The sequence below is a fragment of the Giraffa tippelskirchi genome, chromosome 4, assembly GCF_054371585.1.
Source record: "Giraffa tippelskirchi isolate mGirTip1 chromosome 4, T2T-mGirTip1v1.2.pri, whole genome shotgun sequence".
Taxonomy (NCBI): domain Eukaryota; kingdom Metazoa; phylum Chordata; class Mammalia; order Artiodactyla; family Giraffidae; genus Giraffa; species Giraffa tippelskirchi.
Window position 1 is genome coordinate 56,034,681 of NC_137278.1, and position 15,210 is coordinate 56,049,890.

At 42.9% G+C, this 15,210-nt stretch overlaps 1 protein-coding gene and 1 long non-coding RNA gene across 2 annotated transcripts in view; one reads left to right on the top strand and one right to left on the bottom strand.

The window, feature by feature from the left end:
- Positions 1–1,645, top strand: part of RPIA (ribose 5-phosphate isomerase A) — a 32,936-nt gene extending 31,291 nt beyond the window's left edge. Inside the window, exon 9 of the mRNA XM_081592945.1 lies at positions 711–1,645. Coding sequence (XP_081449071.1) covers positions 711–805 — 95 coding nt within the window. The 3' untranslated portion in view covers positions 806–1,645. The remainder of the gene's footprint in view (positions 1–710) is intronic.
- A 2,372-nt stretch (positions 1,646–4,017) lies between these two features.
- On the bottom strand, positions 4,018–11,533 carry LOC145546352 (uncharacterized). Its single transcript, XR_014082773.1, has 4 exons — positions 11,301–11,533; positions 10,534–10,689; positions 6,522–6,815; positions 4,018–4,610 (listed from the first exon to the last, which is right to left on the bottom strand). It is a non-coding gene; the product is annotated as an uncharacterized LOC145546352 (long non-coding RNA).
- Positions 11,534–15,210: the final 3,677 nt, after the last annotated feature.

The window sequence follows — 15,210 nt, forward strand, 5'->3', positions numbered from 1 at the left end:
ATGTATCCTTTATTTTATTCTTTTTTTTTTCTTCCAATTTTTTGGCCACACCTTGCAGCGTATGGGACCTTAGTTCCCCGACTAGGGACAGAACCCACGTCCCCTGCATTGGCAGAGCAGAGTCTTAACCATTGGGCTGCTGGGGAAGTCCCTGCATTCTCTATTGACTAATTTGAGCACCGTTTTCTATGTTTATTGGCCGTTTTGGAGAACCTCTTTTGTGAAGTATCTCTTAAGTCTTTTGCCCATTTTTCCACTAGACTGTCTGTTGTCTTACTGATCTGGAGAGTTTATTCATTTTGACGTAGTATATGCATTGCAAGTATCTTTCAGCCCTTTGTGGGAAAAACTTCTAAGGCTGATGATGTGATTGAGGACCACTGGGAAGGGGACACTTAGAGTCATGATGGAGGGCATCTCTGAGAAGATGACTGGGGCAGATAAACAGGGTGAGCAAAGGCCCTGAGGCAGGAAAAAACTTGCACGTTTGAGTACAGAGAGAAGTCCAGGATCCCCGAGGGGGAGAGATCGCAAGAAGAAATAAAAACAAGCAGAATGTGTTTTCATCACCACGCGTGAGGGAAGTCTTTAGATGTGTCATTTGTCTGGTGCTGTTGATGGTGGTCACTCCTATGGACCCAGTGGTCCTGGTTTTCTTCCTGCCTTGGGAGGCTGAAACTTAACACTTCCTTCTGCCCTTCGTCCCACAGGCGTGGTGGACACAGGGCTGTTCATCAACATGGCAGAGAGAGTCTACTTCGGGATGCAGGACGGCTCGGTGAACATGAGGGAGAAGCCGTTCTGAACGGGCCTTGCAGGAGCGGAGTGTGTTCCTCTCACGTCCCCAGCCCACCGCCAAGGTGGCCACACCTCTCTGAGCCTTTGCCTTAATGTATCTGTGCCAGGTGGATAGCTTGGCAGGATGAGGGGTTGAGGGTTAAATCCAGTCTTCTGAAGTATTGTTATTAAATGTCTTTTTAAAAAGAGAGATATAAACATATATATATTTTTACTATTAAAAATGCTCAGTTGTTTTTTTTAATAAAGTGGAACTTGATTTCATGTTTTATATGAAACATTTACCAAAAAAAAAGGAGGACTGTCTTTTAAACTTTTAACTTGAGCCTGCTGGTTAAGCTTCTGAATATTGGGTTTGCTGAGAAATACAAGTAAAACTTTTCTTCAAACTGGTGAAATGAAGGGCACAGCCAGCAGCGATTCCCTGATGCCTTACTGGAAACGTAGGAGTTCGTTTACTTTTCTACCACACTGTTTTGTTTTTTAGTTTTTGTTGCGATTACGCACAATATGTAGTTCCGTGTTCTAAGAGGTGAAGTATAAAAATATAAAAGTCTGGCTAGTATAGGATGTGGTGTGTGATGACTCAGAATGTGTAAACTACTAGAGGGAGGATGTGGGAGTTCTTCAGCTGAGGTCATGGGTTCATTCAGACCCCTGTGTTGAAGCCATTGGACAGAAATACTTGCCAGAACTGCCAAAGCACTGCTGTGAAGCACCTTTCAATGATTGTCTTTTTGTTGTTAATATTTTTTTTGTTCCTTTATTGTTACTTCACATGGTTCGGCATCAGAAGTTGTTACCTCTTTATATTGTTTGAAGGTTGAAATAAAACAGTATGGTGCCATTTTGGCTCTTTGTCTTTGTTACAGAATTTGTGTCAGTTTTACAGTAAAATAGGAATCAGTTTTGCTCACTTAATTTACATTGGATCTTTGATAAGGGGTGGAATTCACTCAAATCTTGAGCCAAAGCGTAGATAAATATTTCCTTTATTTCTGAGAGAGCTTGATAGCAGCTTTATTTCATAGAACTTTTGTCAAACAAGACATCAGTTTTCTTTATTCATGGAGACTAACACAGCTGAACAAAAGTCACACATTTTCCCCAAGTTTTATGCTAGTCAGACCCTCAGTCATGGAAGCTGACAAGCAGTAACATGGGTCACCTGACTTTCCTGTATTCTCCCAGTGCGTAATCTTCACAGTGTGCCCAACGAGCAGTGAACCATCCAGAAAATTTCACAGATGGCAATAGAAAGGCTGTGATCAACTCAGGGATGATTCTAGATGGGACTCATGAATCCATCCTGCTGTAAAGGTGTTTGTGTTGAGAGCCCTAATCCCCCAGTGCTGACTTTGCACAATCCTTAGACGGTCATGTCACTCGCCTTGCCCTCTTGTTTTGAAGCTTGGATTATGGCTACCAAACCTAGAGGCATCAGAATTCCTGCTAAATCAAGTTTCAGGATCAAAGTCAATCAATCAAGACTGAGCATTGAAGAGGCTTTCTTTTCCTTGCTGAATTCCTTCTTTTTCACTCCCAAGGTTCTCTTTAAAAATAGTTGGCTCACACATTGTTAGGAAGCCTGCTGTTATGAGTGCTTTATTTTTCTCCAAGTCTATTTTGGTCTGGATGGTACATAGTTTTTACACAAACTGGGCACTAGGTCTTGGCTGAGAATACTTGATAAAACTGCTTCTTGATATGATCCTTAAAAGATCTTAGGTTAAATTCAGGGATAAACACCAAAGTTACGTTTCTGAAAAACACCTGCATGTTCCACGGCCCAAGAAAATGCTCAGTGGGTTTCATAGGCCTTCACACCTGTGAGTCAAGTGCAGTTCCCTTAAGTGTGAATGTGAGGTTTTCTCTCTTTAAACACCTGCTGTGCTTCAGGTACACAGTTTGTTCTAGAAGTAAATTTTGATTAAAGTTTTTTCAATGAAGTCATTAGCAAATGTGGTCTTGTTGGATGGACCCCCATTTGCAGGCTTGTGGTCAGTCCCAGGGGCATAGGACAAGCTGCAAACCTGGTGTTTGGGAAAGGTTTATATCCAAATTAAGCTGCTGCATATCTGGGAGGCATCAAAGGGGGGAAAAAAATCACTTGAATTTGAATCTATTCAATTTTGATTTCAGCTGACAAGTTTTTTTTTTTAAGTTTTATTAATTTTTGGTTGTCTTGGGTCTTCGTTGCTGTGCGGGCTTCTCATTGCGTTGGCTTCTCTTTGTTGCGGAACTTGGACTGTAGAGCACAGGCTCAGTAGTTGTGACTCATGGGCTTAGTTGCTCTTCAGCATGTGGGATCTTCCCTGACCAGTTGAACCTGTGTCTCTGCATTGGCAGGCCAACTCTTTTACCACTGAGCCACCAGGGAGGCCCCAGCGCTCAAGTTTTGATATTCTTCAATTGTCAAGCCTTTGCTGAGTCCCCATGATGTGCCAATTCTTAGTGGGGACTAGTAGAGGATAGAGAGCAGAGACAAGTAAGACACCTCCTGGGCTCCAGATGCTTCCAGCCTTTTGGGTGAGACAGAGTGGCAGAGAAATTGTCAGCTCAGTAGGGAATAGGGGCTGTAATGTGGGAAACGTCACCAAGTGACTGGTGACTGAGCCCTACCCATCATTACTTACTGTGTGCTTATGTCCCTGGCCTTTAGTCTGTTGTGGAGCCTGTGGGAAACAGACTAAGTTAAGTAACTTTTTCAGGTCAGACACTGGAAAACAGGACAGAGTTTTCTGGCTCATCATTCCGGTTGGTTGTAGGTCTCTGAAGAGTTTGCATTCCTTAATGCTGTGTCCACCATTTGTAACTTGAATTGCCAAGTAATTTGTAATTATTAAAGTACTGAAGTTAGTGAATGGTTTATTGTATATGTGTGTAGGCTCATGGGTAATCCTATAATATTAATAAATTTCTCTTTACTAATGAGCTTTCTTGTAGTAGGAGAAAGGAACAGAACATTGCACGATCTCGGGTTGGCTGTGGGAAGGCCCTCTGCAGGAGTCAGTCATAATGCTGCCACTGATTTTCTCCCCTCCTATGGTTGTTTCCTTTCTCCGCTTTCCAGGATATAGGCACAGAAGCAAGCATTGGCATTGCTAGCCTGGGAAGGATGTTTATGGCTAAGGGTTGTTAGTTCCCTGTAGTCAAAGACTTCAGAACACAAAACTGAACAAAGTTGATTTTATTTTATTGATTTATTTATTTTTTTAATTTTTGACGGTGCTGAGTCTTGGTTGCTGTTCAGGCTTTTCTCAAGTTGTGATGAACCGGAACTGCTCTCCAGTTGCGGTCCTCAGGCTTCTCATTGTGGTGACTTCTCTTGATGTGGAGCACCAGGTCTGGGGCAAGAGGGCTTCAGTAGTTGCGGCTTCTGGGCTCTAAAGCACAGGCTCAGTAGTTGTGGTGCACAGGCTTAATTGCTTTGCAGCATGTGGAATCTTCCTGGACCAGTGATCAAACCTGTGTCTCCTGCATTGGCCAGCTGATTATCACTGAGCTGCCAGGGAAGCCCCAAAATTGGTTTTACTGATTCATTGAATGAAGGAAGTCACATGCCATGGGGTGTCTCAGCCCAAGGGTGTTAGGACTTAGAGGACTTAGGCATCTGTCTGGGGCTTTGAGGAGGGCTTTGTTCTGGATTGGATGTCATCAAGAAGCAGGAGAATTCTGTGACTCAGCATCCTAATTTTCACTGAGAAAATAAGGCTGTAAAGCTGGGATTGTAAAGAAGCAGCAGTCACTCAACAGCCGGGGAAGGGAGGTGTCTGGTCCTATTTGTGGTTTGGATGATGTTCATGTTTTGTCTGTTTTATGGAGACAAAATGATCATAGAGTCATCTGGTGTTTGTATCACCGTCACACAGCAGCCATGAAATTAAAAGACGCTCCTTGGAAGAGAAGCTGTGACAAACCTTGACAGCGTATTAAAAAGCAGAGACATCACTTTGTCTACAAAGATTCATATAGTCAAGTTTAGGGTTGCATGTGCATGCTTAGTTGTGTCTAACTGTTTGTGACCCTATGGACAAGCTCACCAGGCTCCTCTGTTCATGGGATTTTCCAGGCAAGAATACTGGAGTGGGTTGCCATTCTCTTCTCCAGAAAATCTTCCCCACTCAGAGATCAAACCTGAGTCTTCTGCATTTCCTGCATTGCAGGTGGATTCTTTACCTCTTGAGCCATTGGTTTTTTTAGTAGTCATGTACAGATGTGAGAACTGGACCATAAAGAAGGCTGAGTACAGAAGAATTGATGCTTTCAAATTGTCCTGGAGAAGAGTCTTGAGAGTCCCTTGGACTGCAAGGAGATCAAGCCAGTCACTCCTGAAGCAAATGAACCCTGAATATTCATTGAAAAGACTGATGCTGAAGCTGAAGTTCCGATACTTTGCCCACCTGATGTGAAGAGTCTACTCATGGAAAAGACCCTGATGCTGGGAAAGATTGAGGGCAAGAGGAGAAGAGGGCAACAGAGGATGAAATGGTTGGATGGTATTATTGACTCGACCTGAGTATGAGCAAATTCTGGAAAATAGTGAAGGACAGGGAAGCCTGGCATGCTGTAATTCCATGGGGTCACAAAGAATTGGACACAGCTTAGCAACTGAACAAAAATAACAGAGTGCTCCTGTCTGGTGGTGGTCTGTGAGATTGTCTATGATCCACAGGAGAGCACAGTAGTCTCGCCGTGGGTGCCAGGCCAGCTCGTAGCGACACCAAAGTTGGGCTATGGAGCCAGGCCAGCTCCTGGCTGTCGTTTCTCTTTCTCAGAATCTGCTGACCCCGGGAACTGGAGGCCTGAGTGTTCTATGATCTACTCTTTCCTTCTCTTTGGTTAACAGGCACTGAGCGCTTTCTGTATGCTGGGCACTAGGGTGGCAGAGTCAGGCCACAGATAGCCTATGCTGTGACTCCGGCCTTCAAAGGCTTCATTGGTGCCATGTGGTTTGCTCACTTCCTGTCTCACCTAGCAGCTGATGCAGCCAGATTTAGAACTGCATCAGTCTCCACTCTCCACTAACCCAGTAATCAGAAGATGTTTTTGAGAGAGGTTCAGTGCCTTTGCTTTTTTAGTAACCAGGTTTTTAGCGCAGGACAGCAAAACACCCCAATATAGCCTCGCATTCAATTGTGCCCTAGTGGACCTCTGCAGATAAACATCTGTAATGAAGCTCCGAGAGGGAAGGAAGTGTGATGACTAATATGGGTCTTGGGATGGGGTGCAATCCAAAGGGGAAGGGAAAGTCCACCCCAGTGTTCTGTGCACCATGCAGGTGATGCTAGTAGTAGAGAACCCACCTGCCAGTGTCGGAGACCTAAGAGACACAGGTTCAATTCCTGGGTCAGGAGGATACCCTGGAGGAGAGCATGGCAACCCACTCCAGTGTTCTTGTCTGGAAACTCCCATAGATAGAAAAGACTGGCAGGCTACAGTCCCTGGGGTCGCACCTAGTCAGACATAACTGAAGCGACTAAGCATGCATGCACATTAGGCAGACTACTGATGAATAAAATAAATTGTGTTGGAACTCCATTCACTGTGAACATCTCTGCTTTAGCAGCAAGGTGGAAGAAGCAGCAGCTTCTCCTGGGAAACGAAGCCCTGGCTGCCTGCATCTCTGTCCGCCTCAGCATACCGGCCATGAGACCCCCTACATGTCTCCCTGATTACATAACTACACTGGAGGGAGTTCCCAGGTTCAAGGGTATTCCAACCTGAGTTGCAGGTAGAGTTGCACTCATCCTCATTTTATTTTAGAAGCTGTTCTTGGTGGAGTGTTGGGCCAATCTCCAGTCCCTGATGATTTCAGTTCAGATCAGAACTCTGATCTGAATTTGGCTCTACTTGGCCTCTGTTCCCGTGTCAGTGGTGTGCCTTGGGTTTCTTGGTGAACTTGTGAGGGGCAGCCACAAGGTGAGAGCCCACAGGGAGCTGGCACCCAGGGCTGCAGGGCACCGCCCAGTGAAACTGTGAGCCACATAGGTAATTCAAACATTCTAGTAGCTGCACTGAAAAGGTTAAAAAACAAAAAAAAAGGACAAATTAATCTTAATAGTTAACCCAACAGATCTAAAATATTACTGTTCTGACTATATTCAATCAGTATTTTACATTTTTGGGGTACTAAGTCTTCATATGTGTGCTAAGTTGCTTTATTCATGTCTGACTCTTTGCAACCCCATGGACTGTAACCCACCAGGCTCCTCTGTCCTTGGGATTCTCCAGGCAAGGATACTGGAATGGGTTGCCATGCCCTCCTCCAGGGGCTCTTTCCAACCCAGGGACTGAACCTGCATCTCCTGCGTTGGCAGGTGGGTTCTTGACCGCTAGCACCAACTGGGAAGCCGTAGTATTTATAATACAGTGTGTATTGTATTTCAGTACATCTTGTTTTGGACTAGGCACCTTCCAAGTACTCATTCATCAGTGACGACAGGATTGGGGAACACAGTTCTAGAAATGAAGGGGAACTTTGGTGTTGGCCTTGTTCTGGCTTTTAAAATAATATTTATTTATGGCTGTGTTGGATCTTAGTTGCCGTGTACAGGCTTAGTTGCCCTGCAGCATGTGGGATCTTAGTTCCTGGACCAGGGATGGAACCCACGTCCCTGGCATTGGAAGGTGGATTCTTAACTATTGGACCACCAGAGAAGTCCCTGTTCTGCTTTTTAAAGGCCCCTTTGATTTCCTGGAGCCAGCCTGGGTTCTACTGTGGCCCTAGATGTTTCTTAATACCCACAGAGCATGGAGTCAAATGGACAGCTTCCAAGGGGGTTCCCTTTGTTGCCCTAATTTGAACTGAGACCTTCTATGTCTCAAGCAGATGGTCTCTCTGACCTTATAAGTGGCCTTAACTCCAGGAAAGAGAACCATTCTTTCAGCTTCTAAGTTAAATGATTATTTTGGCTGAAAGTGTTAGTTACTCAGTCATGTCTGACTCTTGATGATCCCATGGACTGTAACCTGCCAGGCTTCTCTGTCCATGGGATTCTATAGGCAAGAATACTGGAGTGGGTTGTCATTCCCTTCTCCAGGGATCTTCTCAACCCAGGGATTGAACCTGGGTCTCCTGCATTGCAGGCAGATTCTTTTCTGAGCCACCAAGCAAGCACTATTTTACTTGAGGTTCACTGTTTTTTCTGAGAGAGGTAAGTATGATTAGTAACTTTGGTTTGGAATTCCATTCTTCTCGTTGCTAACTTTTGGACAAGTTTATTTCACCCATAAGCCTTGATTTCCTCAGTGTAAAATGGCTGCAAAAATGTTACCTTTTCAGGTAATTTTGAGGATTAAATGAGCTAATTCATGCCAAGGGCTCAAAGCAGTTATTGGCACACAAAATGCTAATCAATCTTATATTTTTATTAGACTGCTGTGGACTTCTGGAAAATATAAGTTCCTTGGGTCTCAAAAAATGAAGAATGATTGGGATGTGCAAAAATAGCTTGCTGAAAATAATTTGGGGGGGGCATTGGATGGGGAAACCATGAACTGAATCATAGGTAAATGGGAGTTCCCTGCTGTCTGCTTTTGTGTGATATTTTCCGTAATAAAAAAATTTTTTTAATGACTTGCCAACTTTTGTTCTGGAATTTGCTGAAAGAAAAAATTGTTACAATAATTTTAGATACCCCTATGAAGTACCATGTAGGATTATTGAGATGTGTGAGTATATGAGTGTTTTCTGCCTGGGAAAGTCAGGGAAAGACTTGTAGTGTAGGTGGTCATTTAGCTGTAACTTAAAAAAATTTTTTTTAATTCAAAAAAATTTATTCTTTTTTAATAAAAAAGAATCAATATTGATGCATTGTACAAGAATGAATGAAAATTGAAAACATAATGCTAGATAAAAGACACAAGTTATCATATATTGTAGGACTGCATTTATGTGAAATTCCAGATGAGGCGAATTTATAGAGACAAAAAGTGAATTCATGGTTGCCTAGGACTTGGGGTTGGGGATGGGAGGCATTGGGGGAGAAACAGGGAGTGACTGCTAACAGGCAAGGGGTTTCTCTTTGGGAAAAATTTCTTAATATTTATTCTTTTTTATTCATACTGTTATATGAATATGCCACATTTTATTTTTTCATCAGTTGATGGGCATTCGGTTTTTTCCACTTTTTATGACTAATGCTGCTATTGATGTACAAGTCTCTGTGTGGATATATGTTGTTTCATTATCTCCTTTTGTGTTTGTACTTCCTTTTTTTGATTTAAATAAATTGTAAAATATACTGTTCTAATTCTTCTGTTTTTTTGTTTGTTTGTTTGTTTCCTTTTTTACTGTTTATATTTTAGTGACTTTCTAAGGTGGTTGCTGCAGCTGCTGAATCTTGAAGGAGGAGTAAAAGACCACCAGCAGGCAGTGGTGGGTGGGGAGGAGGTGTGGAAAGAAGCATTTCAGGGAGGGGAAACTGCGTGCAAAAGCCAGGGTTAGTGAGGAACTGGTGGGTACAGGTAACCCTGAGGAGCTGTGAATGGGTGACAAGTTATGGTGACTCTGAGGAGGAGTTGAGAAAAGGAAAGGCAGGAACCACTTACTGAAGGACCATGTTCATCAGCGCAAAGGACTTTGGTCTGAACCCTGACAGTGGGGGTTTTAGGCAGTAGAAAGGTATGATCCATCACTGCTAGCTGCAGGAAAGAGGGTGGGATGAATCAGGCAGAGTGTGGGCCAGAGAAATCAGTTATAAGTCTATAGAAAAGGTTCAGAAATAAAGAGGGGAGGGTGTTGGCAACACTTCCATACAGTGTTGCCAAAAAAAAAAAGATTCAGAAAGGCTTCCCAGTTTATTTGAAGCCTTTTTTTTTTTTTAAGTTAGTGGAATGTTTTCTTTTCGGTTTCAGGACATAGCAAGTCTGGGTTGTGAAAGATGCTTGCTTCCACTGCCAGGAAACACTCTCATGTGGGTACTTTTTCTGAGTGTCACTAGTTACTCTGGGGGCAGGAACTTTGGCACTTCCTAAATCCAGTTAACCTTCAACGTGTTTCCATTAGAATAATTCATTGTTTAGGAATCTCACACACACAATGAGATATAAAGTGAATTTTGGGGGAGGAGACACAATGATCAGTGTCTGTCCAGTGAGATCAATATACAAAAGGCAGATACGCAGAGGCAGATAAAAGGCAGGTATTGAGTTTAACAGATTTTTTTTTTCCTTCTCCAGCATCTGAGCCCCCTATTTCTGTCTGGGGAATTCCTCACTGTGGGAACTTGCTGTGAGGCTTGTCTTTCTACTACACTTGAAGCATCCTTTTTTTGCTGCTCCCTGGCTCCCAGAGCATGAACCTAGGCTTGATCAATGGGCTGTTCCTGCCCAGGATGTGAACCTTAGGAGAACATCTCAAGTTATCTATTGCTGTGTAGTAAACCACCTCATAATGGAGCAGTTTAAGACCTCTACCACCATTCATTGGCTCACAGTCCTGCAAGTCGAGCAGAGCTTGCTGGGGATGGCTCATCACCATCACGCATGACAGTGTGTGACCTCAGCCGGGCAAACGTGGCAGAGGTTGGCATGTCTGGGGCTTGCCTGGGCCTCTCCCTCTCTGTGGGCCATCTTGGGCTTCCTAACAGCATGGCGGCTGGATTCGAAGAAGGTGCATTTCTGTGAAAGCTAGAAGGCTTTCTCAGATATTGTACAATATCTCTTTTACTCATATTACTCAAAGCAAATGAAAAGGCCAGACTAGATTCACAGAGGCGGAGAAATACATACCATGTTCATGCTGGTGGTAGCATTCAGCATTCAGTGGTGGGTGACAGCAAGGCCAGGAACAACATTAAGCATAACAACCACAATACAGCACCTTATTTTGATCAGTTTAGGATTAGGTCTTGGCCATAGTTCCACTGTTAGCAGGTATTCTTGGCCCTATTTTCAATATGGACATTTTTTAAAGTCTTTGTTAAATTTTGTTACAATATTTCTTCTGTTACATGTTTTGGTATTTTGGCCATGAGAAATGTGGTAGCTTCGCTCCCTGACCAGAGATCAAACCTGCACACCCAGTGTTGAAAGGTGAAGTCTTAACCACTGGACCACCAGGGAAGTACTATTTTCTAAACCTAATTTTCCAGCCTCGCAATCCATTTTGGAGATGTATTGTATCCTTTAATTAAATCCCATTTCTGCCTAGTTTAGCCAGAACCAATTTCTGTTGTTTGCATCTAAGAACCTTGACTGATACGTCAGTCAATAAGAAAATCATTACAGACTGTACAGTAAAATGGTAAAGTAGATAATTTATAAAAGAAAATGCACGTGGTTAATGAACACTGGAAAAAGTTCTACTTTACTAATAAAGAAAACAAAACACATCTAAATTGAAACAATAGCTAGCAGATGCCTTTTTTTTTGGTCTATAAAATTAGCAAATAATGTAATCAGTGTTGTAGAGGGCAAGGTGAGACAAGCTCTATTTAGACCTCTGGTAGGATTATAAGTTGGTCTAATCTTTCTGGGGATTTGGAGGCAATACTTACCAAGAATCTTCAATTGAACCAATCTTTTCAGTTACATCCAGGAATCTAGTCTGATTAAGTACTTAGAAATGTAGATAGGGGGCACCTCTCTGGTGGTCCGGTGGTTAAGAGTCCACCTTGGAATGCAGGGGACTCTAGTTTGAACTAGACCCCACATGCTGAGGGGCAACTAGACTTGCATGCCACGACTACTGAGCTCACTTGCCATAACTAAAGAATCCTCGTACCACAACGAAAGCTTCCCATGTGATGTAACAAAGATCCTGCATTCCACAACTAAGAGGTCACCTGATGCAACCAAAAAAACCAAAAACCAATGCCCCCCCCAAAAAACCCCCCAGTTCTGAATGTTTAGAGAAAAAAAAGAAATGTAGATAAAAATTTATTTACAATGATGTTCATACCATTGTTACAATCTAGCAAACATTACAAATTTGAACAATACAAATCCATTAAGGTGTGACGTCATGAGACATTATGCAGCCATTAAGAAAGATTTTTAAAGAACAAAAGATACTGAAAAACCTTTATAGAATAATATTGAGTAATAAGTTAACCAAAAAGTGTAGGTGGGAGTGACATATGTCAGTCCTAGTCAGGAAAGTAAAGGGCATTTTCCTGCCACTCTAGGCATTTCAAACAAAGGGAATTTATTATGGGAAATGATTCACAGAAAATGGAAGGGCAGAGACGCAATCCTTGTGTTGAAGCGACACAGAGATGAGTGACAGCCACAAGCCACTGCACTCCCAGAGCAGGAAAAGGTGACGTCATCAGAACCCAGAAACTGGGCACTTGGTGGAAGCTAGGACCACAAGGGAGATGTAGCCACTGCTGGAAAATTCCTCCCCAAGGCAGAGAGGGGAACTAACGCTTTGGTTTAAGCCTTCTTCCCACTCTAACCTTTTGCCAGAGCCTCCCATCAGCCGACTAACCAATGGCGCCAGGGGCAGAAATGCATCTGGGAGTAGGTGGAGCATGATCTCAACCAGTTGAAAATTATGCATATTAAATAGTGTTGAAAGTAATAGCTATTTTGCTGATGGGATCATATGTGACTTATTTTCATGTGTTTTTCTAGTTTGTTTTTTTTTTTGGCCGTGCTGTGTGGCTTGCAGGATTAATCCCCAACCAGAGATTGAACACTAAGCCCTTGGCAGTGGTCCTAATCACTGAACCGCCAGGGAATTCCAGTGTTTCTCTGTATTTTCCAAAGAATCCAAACAATATTTCTAAACTAAAAAATGGTGAGTGTGTGCAGGAGAGATGTCAAATATTTTTACAAAGGTAATACATATATAAGGATGGATGCGACACAGTCAGACAATGGAGTTTTAATATGGAGTCTCTTTCATTCATCTCCAGGCTTCAGGGAGTGGTACTCCAAGCCCTGGGGCTTCCTAGGTGGCTCAGTGGTAGAGAATCCTCCTGCCAATGCAGGAGACGCGGGTTCGACCCCTGGGTGGGGTAGATCCCCTGGAAGAGGAAATGGCAACCCACTCCAGTCTTCTTGCCTGGAAAATCCCCTGGACAGAGAAGGCTACAGTCCATGGGGTTGCCAAGAGCTGGGTGTTGTCTCTTCACGACAGCCAGCAGGGGGCGCTCCAGCCCAGCACACCAGGCTTGCTCTGCCTGCTGGCTGGCCGACTGGGATTTCCTGTGGCGCTTGCTGAGTGGGACCCTAGGGGAGAGCTTGCCCTGTTGACTATCCCTGGCCCCAACAGGTTTGTCTCTGGCGTTCTCCATCTCAGAGCTGCCCCTCCCTTCTATTTTAGACAAGTTATTGCCAGGATTCATGAGAAAGACAAGGCATGCACCACTGGAGCTGGAGGGTCTTTGATTTTTCCTTTGGGGTGTTTGACACGTGTGTCCACTGAAGCTTGAGCCCCACTGTACTGATAATGCCTGGCCTAAAGAGACTTTCCTTGATGTGCCAGTGGTCACTGGTTAGAGTTCTCAGTCCTAGATGTCACGTAATAGTAAATGCTGTTTGAATCTACCTCAGCCTTTCCTTGAATCCTTATCTCAAATTGCTGTGTGCAAATCTCCATATTGTGCAGTTTCTGCTGGTTCTTCAAACCATCTCACCCAAAGTGACTGATGCTAGTAGACCAGCTTGGGCTAACTAACCAGCCAAGGGTCAGAAGTAGTTTGAGCTGCATTAGTGAGTGGCAGGGGATTTTGTTTTGTTTTGTTTTGCAGTCAAGACAAGAAAGTTACCTCTGTTCATCTGACCCTTACCTCCACTGTTCCCCTGGATACACAGAGCTTTCCCATGGCTGGAAGTACAGGCTGGGCTGGGCTGGGCTGGAATTTCTGTCTCGCCAAAACTCCTCCGTGACCTCTTCAGGCAGACCATCTTCCCTGGACAGCTACATACTAGTCCCCAGGGGTCACAGGAGATTGCTCTAGGGAGTGGGGAAGCTTGCCTGGGGGAGAAAGAGCCAAACTCTGAATAGTGGGCACTGTAAAATGTAACAGGTCTCTGATCAGAAGGCACCTGCAGCCCCATGCAGGAGCCACCCTGGGCTGCCACTAGGGCTCCCACAGTGAGTGCTGCCAATCTGCTGCCCCTACAGAAACTCTGGGGTAAGAGCTGGGCCCTGGGTCTCACCCAGGCTGTGTGTGTGGAGGGGGTGTGGTGGGGGGGAGTGGGTGGATGGGTTTGGAGAATCCAGAGGAAGCCTAGGGAGGTGGAAGCATAATTTCATATCATTCCAGGTGGTTGGTTTTTTCCAATTTACTTACTTTTCCAACTTACTCCTCAGCTGAGAGAGTGTGCTTTCATTTGTGTGGTTTTCTTTCCCTCAATGAGTATAGAATGCTTTACAACTTTATGCTTTTCTGATTTGGGAATGAGTTAGAACTTCTTTAAGGAAAAGATTGCTTTGGTGAAGTAGAAATAAAGAATTGTGTAAACAAAATACAACTGGGAGGGGTTGAGGTAGTAGATGCAATTTCTTTTTTTTTAGTTTTATTTTAATTGAAAGCTAATTTTTCACCTAAAATAAGTTTTAAGTTGATTTACAATATGTTAGTTTCAGATGTACAGCAAGTGTGTATGTGTGTGTGTGTGTGTGTGTATATGTATATATATTATTTTTCAAATTCTTTTCCCTTACAGGTAGATGCAATTTTAATTGGAGAAAATAAGCATAGTTTCATCAAAGTAGACTATTTAAAGCATGAAAAGTTAAGTCTCTGAATAAGCATGAACCAAGGCTGCTAACATTTGTAAATATGGATCTGGAGGTTTTTTTTTTAACTTTTTATTTTGTATTGGGGTATAGTCAATTAACAATGTTGTGATAGTTTCACGTAAACAGTGAAGGGACTCAGCCATACGTATACATGTATCCATTCTCCCCCAAATACCCCTCGATATGGGAAATTCTGGAGGTACTTTGCAGAGTTGAGAGCTGGGTCCTTTGGGCTGATGGCTTAAATCAGCTTATTTCCCTCAAGTACAATTTCTTGGATTTTACTTAATGCATTCTTATTTTTTATTGAGATATAATTCACATACAGTAAAATTCACCACAATGAATTCATCTTCCTAAAATTAATGGTTATTATGTGAGATGTGGCCATAAGTAGCTTTACATTTAAGTTTAAAAGTTTTGAGGAGAAAAGAGGACTCCTCCTTTCTCTAAGTAATCTCATTGACTTTTGTTTTCAATTATGGCCAGTACTTGTTAATTATTTTTTCTTTGTTTCTATATTTTTTTCTTTTTAAAATTTGAAGTATAGTTTATTTACAGTGTTTCAGGTGAACAGCACACTAGTTCAGTTATACACATATACATATATATATATTCTTTTTCAGATATTTTTCATTAGAGGGTATTACAAAATATTGAATATAGTTCCCTGTGTTATACAGTTGGTCCTTGCTTGTTTTATATATAGT